The sequence below is a fragment of the Numida meleagris genome, chromosome 7, assembly GCF_002078875.1.
Source record: "Numida meleagris isolate 19003 breed g44 Domestic line chromosome 7, NumMel1.0, whole genome shotgun sequence".
NCBI classification, from domain to species: Eukaryota; Metazoa; Chordata; class Aves; order Galliformes; family Numididae; genus Numida; species Numida meleagris.
In genome coordinates this window covers 16,680,628-16,701,566 of record NC_034415.1, presented here as the reverse complement: position 1 = coordinate 16,701,566, position 20,939 = coordinate 16,680,628, and the positions used below count along the sequence as shown (strand labels likewise).

General features: G+C 36.0%; 1 protein-coding gene across 11 annotated transcripts in view; it reads right to left on the bottom strand.

Moving 5' to 3' along the window:
• The window catches only part of TTLL7 (tubulin tyrosine ligase like 7), an 81,455-nt gene that overhangs the window by 26,160 nt on the left and 34,356 nt on the right, over positions 1-20,939 (bottom strand). For 5 of the 11 annotated variants that reach the window (XM_021405638.1, XM_021405636.1, XM_021405635.1 and 2 more), the window contains 11 exons: positions 20,427-20,586; positions 20,123-20,251; positions 18,330-18,451; positions 17,485-17,552; positions 13,030-13,188; positions 11,512-11,728; positions 8,923-9,087; positions 7,977-8,135; positions 3,125-3,219; positions 2,136-2,283; positions 1,984-2,057 (listed from right to left, as the gene is read on the bottom strand). In XM_021405638.1, coding sequence (XP_021261313.1) covers positions 1,984-2,057; positions 2,136-2,283; positions 3,125-3,219; positions 7,977-8,135; positions 8,923-9,087; positions 11,512-11,728; positions 13,030-13,188; positions 17,485-17,552; positions 18,330-18,451; positions 20,123-20,251; positions 20,427-20,451 — 1,361 coding nt within the window. In that variant the 5' untranslated portion in view covers positions 20,452-20,586. The remainder of the gene's footprint in view (positions 1-1,983; positions 2,058-2,135; positions 2,284-3,124; positions 3,220-7,976; positions 8,136-8,922; positions 9,088-11,511; positions 11,729-13,029; positions 13,189-17,484; positions 17,553-18,329; positions 18,452-20,122; positions 20,252-20,426; positions 20,587-20,939) is intronic. The other 6 variants (XM_021405641.1, XM_021405640.1, XM_021405639.1 and 3 more) reach the window with 2 other exon arrangements.

Below are 20,939 nucleotides of genomic sequence, written 5' to 3'. Positions count from 1 at the left end.
CCTGGGACTGCCCCAGCCCAAGTGCAGCACCTTGCATTTTTTCCACATGGAAAAATCCAGTGACACACCTTTGCTCCATCCACACTTCCATGTAATGTCATTTCATCAGACTGCCCCTCTGCTGCCATCTGACACATGGCAACAAAACATAACAGCATATTGGTGGGAAGGTTCAACCTCTACTGCCATCCCACCAACATCCACCTCTGACATTGCGGGTCAACATAATAAAATGAGAGGTGTTACTTTTGGAGCAGCCCTCATACTTTAAAGTAAAACAGTATTCACTCTAACATATATAGAAATACATTCTAGTTGAAGACCATTTCAAAGACACATACATTTTGTTCACAAATTCACAAATGCTTGAAAGCACAGCTCCTGCTTTGAACACCACAGGATCCTAATGAAAATGATGGGCTAGTTGTATTTGCAGATGTACACTTGACTAAGCTGCTTGCCGAACTGACATTCACAATAATAGTGTCTTTATCAAAATCTACTGAGGCTGATGGGAAAAATAAACTGTTCATAGGATTAGGATTCAAAACTTGTCTCAGCATAAGGATTTCTCTAGATTTTCATTCTGGAAACAACATGAATCCACACAGCAATGCTAGCATGCAAAATTTCTACAATTCTATGGCAATGCCTGAGAGAAAGTAGTCCTGTTCTGCAGAAGGACATCGTGAAGAGAAAATACTGCATAATGCTTAGACAACATCTGTCTGAATCTCTAGCCAAGATTACTTCTCAGGCTCTGCTGACTCTCCAGGCTTTTTGTGAACACGTGATATTAAGAAAACGCACAGCTGTTTGGTCCTTTTACATGCACGCATTTCTCATGAAATGCCAATTTACTTTTTACTGAGAAAAAATAAAAATGTTTGCATTTTTATTGATTTAGATTAATCAAAAAGCTAAATAAAGAGAACATTTGGCTCATCTTCAGTCCAGAACTGAATGAGCAACCTGAAATTGGATCAGTTAAAAAGTTAACGTTATCAATAAACCAAAACGTATTAAAGCAATATGACATTTCTCCTTCTTCAAGTTCAACTAATAAGAAAATAGCTGTTTCATTGTGTTGTTTTTTGATGTAGTAGCTCAGCTCCACATGTGTCAAGAAAGGATGTAATTAAAGCTGGGAACATTACAAAGAAACACTCTTTGCTTACAAAGATAATTTGTCAAAAAGGAAAAACCACAGAAATATCTGTGTTTAAATAAGAACTTTACTGGGTTGTAGAGAGCATCTGCTCAAAAAGCAGAGAAGAAGAACAGCAGTAAATGCATTCTGACTAATTCAGAATGAAAGATATGAACCCAGACCTCTTACATCCCAGATGAATGTTACAAAGATTGGGCGAATGCTCCCATCATCTCTTCTCAGTGGTGCTCTGCTCCTTTTCACCAAATATTTATTGCCTTGCATTCACTTCTCATTGCAGCTAATGTCAAGAAATAATAAAAACATTACAAAATAAATGCTTATTTTCTGGCCAATGCCAATTATAACCAACAGAAATATGAATGTGATAGAAGCACAAATAAGGCTTCTGAAGCATCATAGAGAACAAAATCAGATTTGATATTTCATTCTTTGTAGAGTAATGCAGGAATATTAACATCCTGATGCTGTCCCACCCCAGAGAAAAGAATTGCCATTTGTGATTACAGAAGAAGTCCATAATGAAAATCATGGTTTTTGGTATACTGAACATGAACAATCACATCTTTCAAGCAAATGTCTTGCACAAACACTGGAGTGATTGATGTAATATGAAGTAAATGCATGCAAAAATACAGCATCAAAAAAAGACCTCAGAAAAAAAAACTACCACCTAGTCTAATGTATGTGTTTTCTATCAATGCTTTATGACATCTTGGTCATAAAATTATCATCTACCACAAATATTTGTTCCCATTATTCCAAATGATGAATGTATTAAATCTTCTGACTGATATTGTTCACACAGTTACCTGTAGTTCCCCATGTGCCTATTTTCATGCTCTTCTTTGGAAATCTGTTTGCGTACTTGTGCAAGTCTTTCCTTCTATAAATCAAGAAAGTAAAACCGTTAAAACAAAGATAGCATAAATCATGGGCAAGAAACAGCACTGTTCCTTCCTACCAGTTCTTCTTTTCTCCTTTCCAGTGAGTGACGTTGCTTTTCCCAATCTGAAGAACCTGGCAACAGCCTTTTCATAGAGCCTTGACCGTACAGTCTTTTTTGAGCTTCAGCTTTCTGCTGGGCTAAATTTCTCCTTTTATCACTTGTCCTGAAACACAAGTGATATTAAGGTATGTAAATCCAAAAAGAATATTTGATAAGAATTAGGAAAAGGTCTATTCCCTCTACTGAGAGCGTTGATCTTCTATAACAAAATACATTGCAGAATATATCTAGCACATTCATCTAAATAAGCCCCCATGCAGGTTTTGATAGCTAAGTAGCAGTAAAAGGAGTTCAGGCATCAATTTTCAGAACTCAAATCGGAGCATCAAGATTTACTGAATTATCAAGCATTGACAATTTACACAATGCAGCTGAGATAAGATTTACTTTCATCTCCAGTAAATCATCTGTAGCTCTCAGTCGGTCATGTGTGGTTACATACACAAAGGAGTAGTCAAACACTAAGATTTTTTTTTTAACGTTAATTTATATGGCTACAATATCTTCACACATTAAGGTGTGCTATGACTCCATACTGAAATTTAATGCAGAAATACAGTTGTAGCTATTTTCCTGAAGTTTTGATTTTCTCTGACATATTCCAAAAAGCAGGCTTTCTTTTAGAGGGGTATGCCTTATGACTGCGTGAAACTATTGTCAGAGCAAACTTGCTATGACTGCATTAATATTCCCACTTTGAGATCTGACTGAAAAAGCATTTAAAAGGCATGAAAATGACTAGTATCACTTCATTTCTGGCAAGCACATGAACAGGTATAAAAATGAAATTGGAGTTTTTAATAGCAAAACTCACAGCAAGGGAACTACTTAAGTTTTTAGAATTTGAACAAGGAAAGAAATGTCACATTCTGCTAGTCCAATTAAAAACAAACAAACACAAGAGAAAAAATGAACAGAAAGAGAGCCAGACTGAAGAAGATTACCTTATGTTGAGAAGCTTTAACGCATTTAACAGAACACCCTTTTTTACATCATGGTCTATTTTCTGGTCAGTTCCAAAGCTTGGGGCACGATTAATCTAGAAAAAGAAGAAAAAAAAAGGATGTTCAACTTCAGTAGGAACTTATCTGTTGTAACAGGAAAAACATTCTTTCAAATATTGCAGAGAGTAAGAGAATATATGTTGAGATGCTCATCTTGGTTTGTATTTCTTAAATAATTAGAGTATCAAGCATTATCACAGATACTGGGAGCCAGGAGATGTACCTTTCAGATATCAACTTATCCAGACACTTAAAATGAAACTGATTCAAGTACTGGCAATGTAAATCCAGTTTAATGTATTCTTGGTAGCTGTGGCTAGAAATCTACTACAGGAAATGCTGTTAAACACATTATAGATATGTGCCATGCTACAGAAGTCCAGCACAGGAAACTGTTTCCTAGTTCCCAGTCTGGAAGCAACTTGGAATACAGTTCTTCTCTGAAAAGTAACAAGCTGTAAAAGCAGAAATCAGTACACGATATGAAAACATAAAATAACAGAATGAGTAACTTTTATTTTAAGCGCAGTGCAAGACATCATAACTGTTATTATAAATATAAAGGAAGAAAGGAAATGAAACGAGAAGTCTCCACCAAGCATCATCTAACCACAGCCAAGCTTTGGAGCCCCTGCAGAAGAACAGCTTTAAGGAAAGCTCTGAGAGAGAATGAAGTAAATGCATCAGTGTCTCTAGGAACACTTTCCAGGCTTGTATAAGAAGATATACATGAGCAATAGGTGCTAATAAGAGGCAGGAATCATGCTGACTGTGAATGAGCAGTGCTAGTGAGGGAAGGGACAGACAAACAGCTTCAGAAGTAAAAACTAATGCTATGTATCCCATGCAAATGAGAAGTGAGACACCATACAGAGCACTATGATTCAGTCCAACAAATACCTAAATATACAAATAGCTCACTGAAATGAAAACAGAAATGTAAAAATCAAGCCCTGGCTTCTTATTCAGGAGAAAACTTAGATACTGAACAATATGATATCCTGTATTGAATTTTTGACTCCACAGTAACATATAGCAACTAACAATATTTGGCTTTGAAATACTTTTTCCATGCATCAAAAATAAGTAGGCAGACAGAAATATAGCTATTAAAACTTCCAACCAGTTAACTTTTAATATTTTACTAGAATCACCACACTGAATCCTTAAATTCAGTTAGAATGCAGTTAGATATGAGAAGTTATTTGAAACATGTACAATGCTACATTAGTCCAATACTGAACCCACAGAATTGCTAGATGCTCATATGCTTACACAGTCCTGAAGCATCCAACTGCGAGCATACAGAAGTATGCACTGTCATATTTAAATTTGTTGTAGGTGCTAAAAGTTAACTCTAAAAAGCATACTCTGAATTACACTGAGAAGTATAAAATAATTTACAGACTCTCTCCTACAGACTGAATGCTGCAAAAAAATGAGTTATTCTGAACAAAACCACATTGACTATGTTTATTAAGCAGAAAATTAAGGTAGGTGTAGGAAAGATGTACAAAGGCATTTGAAATGCTATTTTGAAACAAAATGCTATTGGGAAACATTACACTATCACTCCACTTAAGGCAGACACTTAAGAAGCTGAAATGCTACTGTACTCATAGTTAGAACTGGAGCATTACTCTGTGACTAGCAGAGGATTTGTTGGCGTTTGTTTTTTTAAACACACAGTTCATGACTAAAGAATGAAATCCTGGCCCAATTGTAACCTCAGTCCTGAAGAGAAACCAGAAGGACAGTAAAAACAGTGATCCAGTTCTGGGTGGATGCTGCAAACTCTCTTAGTGCAATGTTTCATGTAGTAGTACATGGAGTCCAACACAAATAAAATCCAAGCAACTGAGTACATCGGAAAGTTAATACAGAGAAAGCAAGTGTGAATTTAAAGTTCACTCGCTATTCCATGCTCACTACATGTATGGCTATTTGAACTACATCTTGATTTAGTACAACTACATGCAAGGATGCTGCACTAACAAACCTTTCTCTTAACTTTCTTCACCTGTTCACTATGTCTCCCTTCTCACGTCAGAAAACTTCAGAAGGCAGTCTTGACAGGTGACCTTAAGTATAAAGCCTGCTTATCACCCAGTGTAGATGGAAGATGAGACATTTCTAAGATCAAATTACTTCTGCTGGGCTCTACCAGAGGGATCCAAGCATGTATACCTAGTGACTATAATCTGAATACTTTATGCAACTTCAATACAAGTTTAAATGTCCGGAGAAATAAATCTCTAAGGCCATGGTTTTATACTGTAGCACGTTCAGAAACAAGATATTCCAATTCAGCATCATACATTAGGTTTGTACTATGTTTATTGGATAAACTAGAAATTTTGAAGTTTTGATGATAATCTGTTGCATATAACAATACACAAAGGAAAAGAAAAGAAAAAAGAAAAAAAAAACAAACATGCTTCATAGGTATAGTATTCCTTGGTATAGACTACTGAATGCAATGCGTTCTTGTGCTGTTTGTATCTGTTGTCGTTTCCATGGAAATAAATAGGAGGCGTGACTTTCGGAGCGGTACACATGCAGCCGGCGCTCCCTGAGGGATGGCAGCCGCGGGCGCGGCACAGCGCCGCTCAGGGACGCCCGGCGCCACCAGATGGCAGCGGTGCGTTTCCCTCCGCTCGCTGCTGTGGAAGGTTCCGGAAGTTCGGCAGCATCAAGGGGCGGGATAACGATGAACATAAACAAAAGTCGTCTCCGGGAAGCAGTCGCTGTCGCGCTGCACAATTTATTTCCTATAATAGTTTATTAAGCTAACTTTACAAGAGAAGAGCTCTGTGAGCTATGGAAAGCAGACACGAGATTGGCCATCCTGATCTTTTCTTGGCAGTTTTCCCACAGAACGGGGAACGTTCAGAGCCCTGTGATTTGTGCTTGTTCCCACTGCTAGGAAGAGCACAACCCCTGGGGGAGTTTCAGCACAAGGTGGAACAAGAGAAGAGTGGAATTCTGGAGAAGCCAGAACTGTTCTAGGAAAAAATACTATATATAAAAACCAATATTTTTACACACTATATATCTTATATATTATTATATACATCACATGCATACACACTAGGTATATGTTATTAAATCTAGTACATATATATGCAATGCATGTTTGTTCAATACTACACCATATATGGTGTATATATGGCAAATACGTGTGTGTATACATACACACATGTATACACACCCACACACATACATACACCCTGCATGTTTGTTCTGAAAGTGCTGCAAAAAACATGCACAAAGGCCATGAAAATTTGTTGATTACTGCAGAAACTGACTACGTTTCGAAGTTTGAAATTTGAAGTTTAGATCAGCACCTGGCAAAATAAGTTAAAGGATACCTGGATTACCAAAAGCAGAAATCATTAAACTTCTATATTAAGAAAATAATAACAACCAAGTACACAACTTTTCAAGACCTGAAGTATTCTGCAGCAATCCAAAACACAAAAGCAGCATTTATTACTTCACCAGATCCCACCCTTATGAACAAAGAATCCAGGGATTCTCCTTGGAGACTGCCCTATAGCATAATTAGTAAATCAAAAACCCCCAAATTTTGATACTTCATGTAAACATCCAAGGAGATAGAAGAGTGTCCTTCATAACGGATTCACCAAAGAGTTTGATTCATCATCTCTCCTGAAGAGAGATTTGCTACAAGGTAAGATGAAATGCACGCACAGAGCAACTTCAGTCTGCATTTAAACAACAACTGCCTACGTGCAAGCTACAGGCAATCTACGGATGGTAATCTGGAATGTGTAGAGGTAAATCAAAGGGATTGCTTGACAAAAAGAGAAGTAGATGTAGTACAGATTAAGTTCATGCCATGTGTTGTTTTTAGCTAGCACATCAAAGCCATCAAGTATCCCTATATCTCTTTGGCAGACAGTGAATTAATTTATATTTTTGTAATTAAAATTGTTCTGAAACTCTAAGAGAAATAAGCACGACAACTGTTGACAGTATTAATGGCCTCAGAACAAAGTTCAGTAAATTAATTCTGTACATTTTGGTAGCCAATCATGTTCTTGATTAATTGCCAATAGACACATTTTTTTTTTTTTCCCCTCCAGCTGTATAGCATTTCCAGCCAGTTTAACATAATTATATAAGACAATCTGGAAAAAGACAAGTAAACTCTATTTACATAGTAATAATTAAAAATTAATAATTAAAAAGACAAAGTAGACAAGTCCCCTACAATGCTGATTGAAAACATGTGCAGGCACCTCTTCAGCTTCACTATATCACTAAAGTTAGAGGAGAAACGTTTCTTCCAATCCATTCATGCCAATTGTTTGGCATATGTAGCGAATTATGTTCCTCTGAGGGTGCTTTTTAAAGCCAAAGAAAAGAAAAAGAACCAGTATTCAAAAAAGGAGATTAGGACCAAACAGTCACAAAAGTTGCCAGAGCCATTCTCACAAAGGAAATCTGTGCAGTACTCACTTTCTATAAACTTCAGCTAGAATGCACCCAGAACAATTGGATTAGCATCCCATTTCTCTTTAAAACTTTCAGAAACATTTAAAATGCAACATTCCTCCAGGAAAACAATCCTACCTGAGTCACCAAAATCACTGCAAAACAGTGCTCCCATACAGCTGAAAAAAGCATGATCTATTTACTCAACAACAATACATTCTGCAAGGAACGGGTTTTCTTCGGAAGTTTTCTTACATAGACATGGATTCAGCTGGGGCTTGGCTAAGTTTACTCTTAGAAGTTTACTTTACATTTGTTTAAAGGAGTTTACCTCTAGAAGCCATGGTTTTAGTTTTCTGTCCAGCAGAATATCAAATCCCAGGACTTCAAAGCAGACACTGTCACTTCCTGGTGCTTGCCCTGGCCTGCACATGCGATAAGCATGAAGAACATGTGGCTCTGCAACTATGAGAGTCTTCACTACTAACTCCTGTAGGGAATTTTTTCAGAAAAATTTATCAGGAGAGACAACACCAGTATATAGCAAACTTACATATTTCATACTTTTATAGATGCTTTAGTAGAATGTAAAAGATTTTTAATACCAAATAGATGTTTATACTGAATAACAGATACTTTTAATATCTATAAAATACATTAGTATACTTTCCATAGTACATACTTCTTTTTAAGATACACAATAGTCTAAATGCTGAAGCTACATTGGGGATAAGGCATAGCATAGCCAAACTTATTTCATTTCACAACAGGGCTTCCAATAAATATTCTCAGAATCGTGTTTACAGATAGTGCCTAAGCTCTATCAGTCTCAGTCCTATTCCTCACCTGAAGATGCCTGTAACACACCCACTGACCAGAATGGTGCAGGTTCCAATCTACTGATAGATGCAATGCTGAATACAGTTTTGTAAGCATTCTCACATAAAATTCACTTTATGTGATAGGAAAGTCTTTGAGAATTTAAATACAACTGTTTGTATGTATGATATTATTTACACGAATAACTGCTTGAAAGGACTTTTGTCCCTCAGATGGAAGAAGTCCAACATTAACTTTATAATCAAATTCTGAGTTTAGCCTTTTTAACCTTCATTCACAGCACTCCATTTGTGATGTCTTTTGGAGACTGTTAGGGTTAGAGTTAATAATATTTCAAAAATAATGCTGGATTCTGAGTAAAGCGATGGCAGAAGCAATACATTTTCTAAGAATTACCCTTAAACAAAATATAGAAAAGTGTATTAGTTTTATCTTACTGAAATATCATTCCAGAATTTGGAGACATCAAGATTATTTGTTTCTAGAAACTCAGTAAACCATTTTATGGAGCGTTTGCTTCCTTTGTCTTCTGTTTCATCCCGTTCAAAGTGTTCATTATGTTTATTCACAGAGTAGTTGGTCAGATGCATATACAGTTGGCTCTAAGAACACAGAGAAAAGGACATTCTAGAATGACCAATTCTAAATAATTAAAAGTTAAATCAATAATGACATAGTGTAACAGTTCATATTCGCAAATACATAATGTGCAGGTTTAGTGTTTCTGGTTCTTGGAGATTTCACATACTGAATGTTGTAGCCTTGTTATAACAAAACCTGGGCTCATATTTAAGCCAGTTGCAGTAGTAGATGTGCTATTCAACATCTGGTTAGATAATATATCTGCCATTTTTACAGGTGTGTATGTGAACAACTCCATAAAAATGTGAAAAGCCATTGTCAACTTACAGAAAGATTACACTCCACAAGAAGCGAACAATAAAGATGGTACTCTGAAGTGCTAAAAACACTCTGGCATCTGTTTCATAGACAATCCCACATTTCAGTTTTCACTGTAGTTTATTTATAAGAAATGTTCTCATTATAGCTGCACTTTAAAATATCTTTTACATATAAATTCATCTGTCATGTTGCTATCTGCCAGAACTGCTCATTTTTGAGTGGCTGGTAGCCATACATTACAGGCAGATAAATTTCAAAATATACATTACATAAATGAGTAAGTGTTGTGGTTTCTTTACAAAAATTTAAGCAGCAATTGATTTGTGCTATATTAAAAAGAAACAAAACCTTTAAATGTCTACTTATAAATCATTATTTATATATTTACATCTCTTCCAGTGCAGGTATTAACTCAACTTTCCACACACACTATCATGATGACAGTCCACAGTGACTGTTGTCACATTTCATTCTGTGTTTGAGTGATAGTTGATGTTATAAGCTGGCCGTAAGCTTTCTGTTCCAATTCCTTTTTGATCAGACAGACAATAGACAACACAAGCCTTCTGCTGTCATTTATCTCACTATATGTACATTTAAGAAAAATGAATGAAATTAACAAAACCAAGCAATTTAGTTGCAGGATAGTTAACAATAGCACTACAAGCAATGAATTTCTCACGTGGTTTCCAATTGCTGCTTTGAGAATGATTCTGAAACCTATTATGGTTTTGAGTAGTCTTTCAATGTAATTAAATTATTTCAGAAAATTAAATTATTTTCCAGACTCCAAAAAAAGTGTTTTTAGAACATTAGCTAAATATATAAGCTAATCTTTAGTCTGAATTTAACTGGAACAGTGTCACCATGGAATAATGTCATTAGCTATAAGCCAGGTTTTTTCATACAATAGGCAGACATGAACAGTTGCAAGATCACAGAGAAAAGTGCTTGTTCTGCTGCTCTGATTATCAACTCAGAGCATATTTCAGTGCTGATAACACTGAGATTAGTAACAATAAAAACCATTAGAAGCAAACTGTTCCAAACATAGTACTGGAACTTTTCCAAATGCACCATTTCTACTGGGATTCAGATTATACCTGCATTCTTCAAAAGAACACTATTTTAAGTGGCAAGTAGAGTAAATGGCTCACCATACATTTTCTATTGTATAATTACACTGTAGCAGCTCTAAAAATACATTGCTCTGGAAAAGGAAAGATAAAGAAGCAATGGAGTACAGAGTAAGCTATAGGAAATTTAAATCCACTGATGCCTGCATACATCAAATCTGAGTCTGTTCTTTATTGCCATCTGTACTTTGGTCTGTGCCAGAAAAGAAGGGTTGCACCTCTCAATAGCATGGGATTAAAGCATCCTTTAGCATGTCCCTTACCATTTTCTTGGTTCTCCGCAAGCTTATAGGCAGCCCTGCTGCACCATTCTAAAATTAACAACTAAATTGGGTAAACGTTAAATGAGTGATATAATTCCATGCTTCTTTCCCTGCAGAAGCAGCAGTCACTTACAAACATCAGCAGATTCCCTGATGCTCAGGGATTTTAGTGACATTTCATGCCATGGTCTTCACATTTCTGGTTGTTTTATGTTTGTTTGTTTTTTTTTCCTATTTCCTGAATAGGTTCCTAAAACAGTGGCTGAAACCTTGCAGGATCCTCAGGAGAATCTCTACACTTTAGGGACATTAAGAACAATCTAACATGGTATAAGGCCTAACTCCTCCTGCAAGCTCTAAACTAAGTCTCAGACAAATATGAAAACAGTGTAACTTGTTGGAGTTACTTCCTTTACTTCATTCCTTCTGGGCTGAATGTTAATATTTGACTTCTTTTGCTTGCTTTCAGGAAAAATTTAAACTCTAGCCTATACATGAGTCAGAAGTGTGTTTTTTATACATAAGCAATATATTCTCTAGGAAAGTCACAAGTATAGACATTAGTTAAATACCTTTCTTTTCTCTTCAGTGACAATCCAAAAATTCTGCCACATGAATACCAAAACAACATTTTATGTCACCACTTCGGTTTTTTTTCCTCCAAACATTACACAGATAAAATTCTACATATATAGGCAATAAACTGGAAAGAACACCAACTTACCAAATTTGAGTCACTGGGAGGATGATACTTTTCTGTGCCCATTCTCACCAGTCCATCATGATACAAAAATACTTTTAATGGATCGCAGGAAGTTACAAGAATATATACACGTAAATCAAACTTGTAGCCTTCCATAAGAAATGGCTTGTCAAGATATTCCTGAACAATCAAGTGATCCTGAGCTTGTAACTTTTCTCCATTTCTTATTAAAGAGATCCTAGTTAAAAAAACAAAAGTTATTTTTAAAATGTAAGACTTAGACAAAACTCTTTGAAATACATTATGATGGTCACCCAGTCAGGTAGTCAGACTAAACACTACGTGGAGAAAGACCTTACATAGCTGGTGTGTAGGGTACAGAAAAAGTGCTATATACTTAGAATGCTTTTAGTTCCCTGTCTTGTAGCTGGTACCTGACCTATTTTGTTTTTTTTTTTCTTTATTTGTTTGTATATTTTTTTTGTAAACAGCAGAAGGAAGGAACACCAGCCGAAAGGACCTGAACAAGCTTAAGAAGTCAGCCCACATAAATCAAATGAGGTTCGACAAGGCCCAAATGCAAAGTGTTGCACTTTGATTAAAAAAAAAAAAAAATTGTAATAATCAGTTCCCTCTACACTTACAAATCGTTTGGCAGAATGTGCTGTCTCTACTAGATTCCTCCATTTTTCTTCCCCATGTTTTCCATGAAATACCTGCTACTTTTCATCTTTGTCCTTATCAAGAGGAATGAAAACTTAGGAAAAGGAAAAACTCTATACTATACAGTGTAATCCAAACTGAGATTAAAGTAATAAAATCTGGAATTGAAACAGGTAAAAGAAAAAAAGAACAGGGTTGAGAATTAATTCAGAAATGTAATCTCATCTCCTTTTTCTCTGTGTATACCTGTCACAGGCAAAACAGTTTCAACTCAGCTTTGGGTCACAGTCTTTTCAGGGGTGTCCCTCCTCTGGCATGTATCAGATCCTTCCAAAACTGTGCCTCAAGCTGCATCACCACAGTGTCTCCTCCATTTCTCCTCCGCCTTGAGGCTGCTGCTCTTAAATACTTTTGTGCTGCAGATTTGGCATGCAGTAAGGTACTTGGAACGGTTTCAGAGCTATGGAAGATCCTGATCATCTTCCACACAAACACCCCTGCAACTACTGAAATCCTGCCATTTGTGCCCAGTACAATCTCACTCTCTAAGTTTAAGCACAATAGATAATGAATATGTTGTTTGGATAATTTCACAATCAAAATAATCTTGATCTTAAGAATTACAAGAGCATTATCAGAAAATGCATTTCCTAAACAAGCCACATTCAGAACAACAAAAAAAAATACCACTTCTATTTAGTTTTATATTTTAGCTGTTTCTGTTTGTTAAGCATTTGTCCAATAGGTGACCTTTTTATACTGATATACAACTTGAACAACAAACTTCTTACTAATAAACAGTTTCAATTAATGATTTAAATAGCACTAGATTTCACTTTTTCTGGGTAAGACGACTGAAATTAACGTGCAACTTACCCATGCCCCATTGCACCATTAGCTGGTTTGACTATAAAAGTTTTCTGTCTACGTTTCTTCTTCAGTTCTTTTACATAGTTCTGAAACTGTGTGTATTCTGCAGGGAAAATCCATGTTCGAGGAATAAAAGTATACTCCTGAGGCTGGCACTTGATCATTCTGCAAAAAAGCATAGCTGAGTTGAAAAATTTTAACTACTTTGATGGATATGAGCCTCCTGATTAAATAGCATTTACAAAAATCTGACAAGGAAATTTTATTAGCAAAAGATTTTAAGAGGAAAGAAAATGTATGCCACAAAATTCTACTCTTAACCAGCTGCAGGAATGTATACTTTAAGACCCTTTTCCCCTTTTCCCTTTTCCTGGGTCGTGGGTCTGTGGGTCCCCCGTCCCCTTCGTCACGGAACCAGGCCGAACGCCCGTAAACCATTGACAACAAAAAAAGCAAAATCTTGTGCATATTTCTTATAATTGTATTGCATTTGCTTATCTTATTGGCATTCACCTCATTCCCTGGCACACATTTAACTCCTGTTATGGTTTTTGTTCAGTTACTCTTTCAAAAGAAAGCAAAGAAATATAAGGCAACACAAGAAGAAAAAATAATAAGAACCAAGAAAAACAAATCTACAGTTAAGACATCATAGGGAACAACCTTGTAAACTGACTCTGGTTAACAGATGCAGCAAGGACCTGATCTCCCTGCTCTAATAGCTGGGACAGTTGAGGTGTGAGCATGTCTGACTTCATACCTCTACTGTCTGAATGCAAAGAGAAATTGAAAAGGAAGAACAGTAGGGAATTCAGTTAGAATCACAGAATCATAGGGGTTGGAAGGGACCTCTGGAGATCACCTAGTCCAGCCACCCAGACCAACCACTAGACCAGGTTGCACAGGAAAGCATCCAAGTGGGTCTTGAATATCTCCAGGGAAGGAGACTCCACAAACTCTCTGGGCAGTTTGTTCCAGTGCAGAAGCTTCCATCACTCAAAGCTGTATTGCTGGCAGGTAGGAAGCTTATATACCCACACCAGGTTGGCAGTGCTGGCTAGATACATACCAGTAGGAGCCAAGTTAAAGAAGCAATGTAGAGTCAGTACTAATATGTTGACCAGCATACTACAGTTATCAGCAGGATAAATTTAGTCTTAGTTGAGTTAAATACTGAAGCAGTTAGCATGTTTCAGGTACTCAGAAATCCTGAAACTTCATATGTAGCTTTCTGTGAAGTTAGCTTTGGTAACTGGACAGTGGTCTATAGCATTTAGGGTAGACAAATCTAAAATACAAATATCCACAGATCACTTCTTTTTAAGCATCCAGCTTTCAGCTGAATTGACAAACCAAGCTGCCCAGTCTTTAGTTTTTAAAAACGGCACCATGGTGAATTTTAATACCTTTTAATTAGTTACAGATGTAGCTATACTTATCCTTTTCTAATGGAAGTTAACAGTATCAGGATAACTTAAATGAAAAGGAGACTTACAATATCGTTTCAGTATTTCATTTCTGCTATGAACCTACATAATGATCCTCATACAGTATAAAACACTTTTTCTTTAAGTGACTCAAATACTAGCAAGAAGAAATAGAACAGCCAACTGCATCTGTAAGTCTAGGACCGTAGCCAAGACCTACTGGTATAATAGATAGACTGTCACCAACTTGTTCAGCCAGCTACCCAACAAAAGCTCTGCAGAAACCACAATAGCTAAAGTAGTCCTGAAGTACTGCATGAGACACAGTGCTCCTGCAGCTTCAGTGTAACAACCATTTTAAAAAATCTAATCTGATGAAAGTCAATAAATATTCAGAAAAAATAAAATACTATTATAATCATTATTCATGCATACTTAAAACTAATTATCCTATATTCAGGCAAAAAGCAACTTGTGTTTGTTTACATTCCTCTCCAAATTACTTGTCGTATGCATCCTGAAGTTACATGACAGAAACTCGCTACTTAATTAATTCACAGAATTCAATACTAACTGAATATAACCTGATGGTATTGTAGATTATTTTCTGACTGCAATTACATCAGTTCTATATGTCTTTTTTTTTTTTTTTTTATCTTACACATAACTGGGTAGACTACAAACACTTCATAATATGAAGCTCAATACTTATCATTGTTTACAAGTTCTGGTGCTCAATGAAACCTTTCACAGAAGAATTCAGCTCTGTTCTTTCCTGCCTGGCCCTATTTTCAAATGGCATAAGAACATGAAGCAGCTTCCTGAACAAAGACCTATCCCCTAACAAGAGCTCTATTTTCCAGCACATCCGTTATCTACTACTGTTGGTAACCATTTCTTCACTGTGCTATTCTGTCCTTTAGCCTTGCAGTCCTTACTAGGAGGTCTGAGAATTAAAAAGCAAGTATTGTTCTTTTGAGTGCTGTTTAACTCACAGATCTGGTCAGACCCTGCTCTTTGTCCAAGTGCTTTCTGTGCAAAAGAACCAAAGGTGTTTTATACAAAATGTAGGTTACTGAAGAAGTGACATATCAATCAAATAACACAGGTTCCACTGCCTATGTTTCAAGATCATCTGACTTTTCAAGTGTGAAAGAAAGTTAGTGGGGAATGAGAAAGTCCTTTGTCCGCAATCAGTTCACAAGGCATTTAAATGCAAACATGTAAACAACAACGGTGTTGCATAAAAGACCATCTCATACATGGCTCTATTCCCTTTCCCATTCAGCATGTAAACCTTTTCCCATACTTATTGCACCCATTCTGTTAGCACACTCATCACTCACATGAGGAGACTGCATTTGAGACCATTCATAGAAAACAAGATTTAGTTGGCCCTAAAATGCCACCTTCTATTTTTTTTCCTCCACTCTGATTATTCTGCTTGAAAATTACTCTCATGCCTTCTTTTGTTGTGTTAGATTCCTGCTGCCACTGGTTCATTTCTTCTATGTTCCTATACTTTCCCTGCTGGGAACTGTATAAGAAATTACATATTCTTACATATTACACTTGCTACATATTATACTTGCTACATATTACACTAGCCATATATTACACTATTTCCCTTCCACCCTTCTGACTATGAAATCAACATGGTCCTCTGATGAAGAAAGATTTTATATCACTGTAGGTATACAATTTTATTCTAAATCTTTTCATTCTCACTTTCTTCTTTATGTTGTTTGCTTACTCTCCCAAGAAACAGATGTAGAGATAAGTAAGTTCTGGCCATTTGCAGATTCTCTTTGAAGAAAATGAAAACCTCATCTCTAATATGCGCAATCTCCACCTTCAGCATCTTTAAACTGTTTCAAACTCTGAATTCAGTAGGTAAAGAGTGGCATAATGATACTGTATTAGAAAACAACATGTGCATGATAACATCAACCTTTTGCTCATTTTGCACATTTGCTTTAAACCACAGAAGTGTGGCATACATAAGGATAGCACTGCCTTTCAAGATGACCAAAATTGTTCCATTGCTTCAAAGAAGTCTCCAAATAGCTGCTTGCATCCACGTCCTATCTCTGTGTTTGTACTTAGAGTTAAGTCTGCAAGGGGCAGTGAGAAGTGCTTGAGCAGCAGGTACTTACGGACCAGAACGAGGAGATCCTGGTCCATAAGTAGGATATGTAGGTACTGTAGCAATGCATGTACTATTTGCATCTATTCTACATATGATATGTAGTATTTACAAAGCAGAAAAGGAAAGAGAGGACACAAAAGAGAGGAGATATCACATTAAATACATTAATAAATGAAAGTGATTCTATTCTGGTAAGGGTAAATGTAGTGTAGGTAAAATTTGGGCCCAAAAGATTAACTTTTTAAAATTGTTGTTAAACTGATTTAGGTTAGAAGACTCAAAATATTCACACTCATTTCTCTCTGAACTCTTCCTTATTACCAAGCTGATGAATCATCATTTACTATTGTTTTCTCACAGGTCTTACTCGCAGATTTTAAGCTAATATAATTCTCAGTTATTTCACTAAAGGAAGGGAAATGTATAAACAAAACAAATTAGTTTATCTTACTTATTTCTTATATTAACAATAATATGCTTTACATTTTTAATGTGAAATATACAAAAATATAATCATTGGTTATTTTAAAACAAGTAATATCTATTCACATATTTGTCATTTATCCTTTTCTAGCATTACATGAAACTACTTCTGGGTGTACTATATATTGCATGTATTACATAATAATTTCAAGCTGCCTCAGGCATTCTGCAGCATGTAGACACAAAACTGAACCCACATCATTTTCCACTGAAGTCAACAGGAGGGATACAATATAGCCCAGACAGATACTTCAGATCTATGACCAACAGCCAAAGGAACTTTGAGATTATTCCCAGAGGCCTCTCAGAATCTCTTCTTAAAGATATACAAACCTTGCAATATTTCAGCATTTTACTGCATTAAATCACTGAAAAACTTCTTAATATTAAAAGAAAGATTACTTAGTCATGTTTCTTGCCAGAAAATCCTTTCTGCAGATCTCTCCCATTCCTGGAAAATGGTTGATTCTCTGAGGGAGGAGTAAGAAGAGAAAGTAAATGGATACTTTTTAGTTTTTCTGGAGAAACCAATACCAATAATCATTTAAAAAGTTCAACTCCATGCTCAGGCAAACATAATCACTATTACATATTAATCATTAAAGAGAATATATCTTCTGTCAACTGTGACCATTCATAAAGGGAGCCTTCAAACAGGAGGGCAGTCAACTCTTTGAAAGGTAGATAACGGCAGGACAAGGGGAAATGGTTTTAAGTTGAAGAAGGGAAGATTCAGGTTGGATATCAGGGGGAAGTTCTTTACTATGAGAATGGTGAGGTGCTGGAACAGGCTGCCCAAAGAGGCTGTGGATCCCCCATCCCTGGAGGTGTTGAAGGCCAGGTTGGATGGGGTCCTGGGCAGCCTGCTCTAGTATTAGACATGGAGGTTGGCGGCCCTGCCTGCGACAGGTGGGTTGGAGCTTGATGATCCTTGAGGTCCCTTCCAACCCAAGCCATTTCATAATTCTATGATAACACCTCATGGGCAGACAAAAGCATGAAAGAATAGCCCCAAACATTTAAACACCAGATTCCAAGTGGTATGAACAAATAACTATGGAAAAGAGAATAGGATTTTAAAAATATGTAGTAGTGTAGCCTTGTTACAGTCTGCTTAGTACTGCTTTGCTGTTTCGTTTTATTTTATTCTCCATACGCATGCAACTGACCAGAAGTGACAAATTACTGAAGGACTCCAAGTGAAACTGTTTACTGAAACGTGTCAGAAGTACTAACTACAGCTCTACCTGATAGTTCCGAAGTTCAGCAATCTTTTCCTGTTGCACAGCAGAATCACTCCAAATAAGATTAGCTGTTTCATCTTCATCACGAGTTTTCACGAATCCCATTTCTTGTATTACAATGCGTACTACAGAGAAATCACAAATTTAAGGAATAATTTGATTATATAAAACACATTCATTTTCAAAATTTGAAAAAATGATCAAGATTTTGAATATGTGTAATATTCAACCCTTTGTCTGAGAACAATATTAGAATACAAGTTCTTATTTAACTTGAAATTTTTCCATTAGTTTACTACAAATCTGTAATTACAACCTTACAGTACTTTGTACTAGTGCTTAAATCAGAAGGCAATCACTGTTGGGAACTGTAAGTAACTTCAAGGTATTCCACAATGATCTAGTAAAAGAACACTTGCACAGCTTTTAGACTTAATCTTGACCATAATATATGTTAGTTTTAAAACTGTGATGAAGATAAGCATCACTGCAGATGGGACGAGGCCTCTTTAGTCAAGGATACTGCAGTTACAAAAGCACAAAAGCATATGCATACATTATTTGAAGATGAAAAAGAGAAATGCCTGATTATGTGCCCAGCATAACACAGGTTCTAAGATAAAAGATTTTTCTGAAAAACTTACCAAAACAAAACAATTAAAAAGAAATATTTTTCTGCTTTAAGTTATTCATTCTGCTATCTGCATAATAAGTTTGTTCTGATACCACCTCTCTAGTGAAGGCATATCTCTGGATTTTACATCTTCCTCACCTGGTAAATATCAGTGAGGTCTGTATGAGTACACTGTGAGTTTGGAGTTTGAAAGTTTCTCACTACTGGTTCAAAACTTGAACCTGAGAGAAATTCTCCATTGGCTTCCAGTTTAGACAGTTCATTTTGAAGCTTCACAGATACAACTGAAAGTCTCCAAAATAATTTCTAGCCCTGCAGTCTCTGAAAAATTTGTTGAAATATTTAGATAGTGGGAAGGAGATAAGGCTAGAGGAGATGTTGTTCTTCAGTCACTAATAATTATCCTTTTGAGAAGGATAAGCTACACATCTTCGCTCTTTGCCATTAGTTTGCCATTAGGGTGGGGGTTGTTTCGGTGGGTTTTTTGTTTGTTTGTTTGTTTTTTGGAGAGAGCAAACTATTGTGCATATATTTAGCGGTCTTATTTGCTCTTAATCAAGAATCAGCATTAATGCTGCCTCCCAGATTCTCTTCTGCTATTCCACCAAAAGCTAGAAATACAATGTTGTTCCCACAAACACACTATTTAAAAGCCCGAGGCCAAATTACATTATTCTATTATTCCACATTTTTTCTTCTACAGCAGAACGCGAACTATAAATTTAGTGTGATAGTAGCCCCAAGCATTAAAATATAAAACATTAGATTTTAATTGAGAAATGTCTGTGTAATAATCAGGGTATTCAACATTAAATTTACACTGTTCATCTTCTAAGGCTTTAAGTATACCTCCAAACACGTATCTGATTCATAATTAAGGTGTTTTTTCTTCCACAGCCACTTTGATTACTTAGGGGTTTTTTGTTGTTGTTGGTGGTGGTTTTTTTTTTTGCATTTCAAGGCCCTTCCCTGAGTAACAGATGTACAGTGTTCAAAGCCATCAACACAATGTTACAAAAAAAGAAATAAGGTTTCTTAGAAAATAAAATCCTTTGGACTTGACTCACTGTCAGTCTGCAAAGTCCATTAATTCACCCCATTAGTTAGCAATTCATTCACATCAACAGCTATTATGATGAAAACAAGATACATCGCTTCCTACCAATTTCATATTTTGTGCCAGCAACATTTGCAGTGATGACTCCATTCTTCTTCTTTCTGACTTTTCTTTTAATTGTGCTTTGATAGGGTAGTTCCGATTGCAAAGTCACAGGAGCAGTTCCATGGTTATCTTTGAAAAATAATGTACATTACATTCATGTCTCAAATAATGTATACAAATGAACTAAAATCATAATACCATCAAGTAGCATCTAAGCTAGTCGGTTACAGCTTCACTGCAACTTACAGGTACAAGCCAACAGAAATAATTAGTAGACTACATAAAAAATATAAGACCTGCATACCTCCCTCATTAGGCAAGGATGGCATTATAATCTAAGATAGTGCAGAAGCAGAGCCCAAATTCCGTTCCAGGTTCTCAGAAAATGATGGAGTTGTTGAAATGACGTGATTTTAATGCTCTACTCGTACCATTTCGGTCTCTGGCTGTAGCAAATATTAGTTCTGGAATTAATAGTTATTTGTGTTAAAAGTTACAAGAAACTTTGTTATAGATAAACACTGAAAAAATATAAACAGTAGAGAACTAACTATGGAGCTTTTTTTAATAAGTCAAAAGTAACAGTTTAGGGATAAACCAAGTTACTGTAGATATAACACTTTAATGCAGTTCAATCATTTTGTTTCTGGGAAAAATAATTTTGCAGTATTCATTTACAAAAGAAGATTATACTATCTCATTGTCTTATTTTCATTTACGTATGGAAGACTGGGGAATGAAAATAGGTAATACTAAATTCAGTTGAGACTGCAAATTTCTGTCTCTTCAAATCTCAATGAATTTATAGGAATTCAAA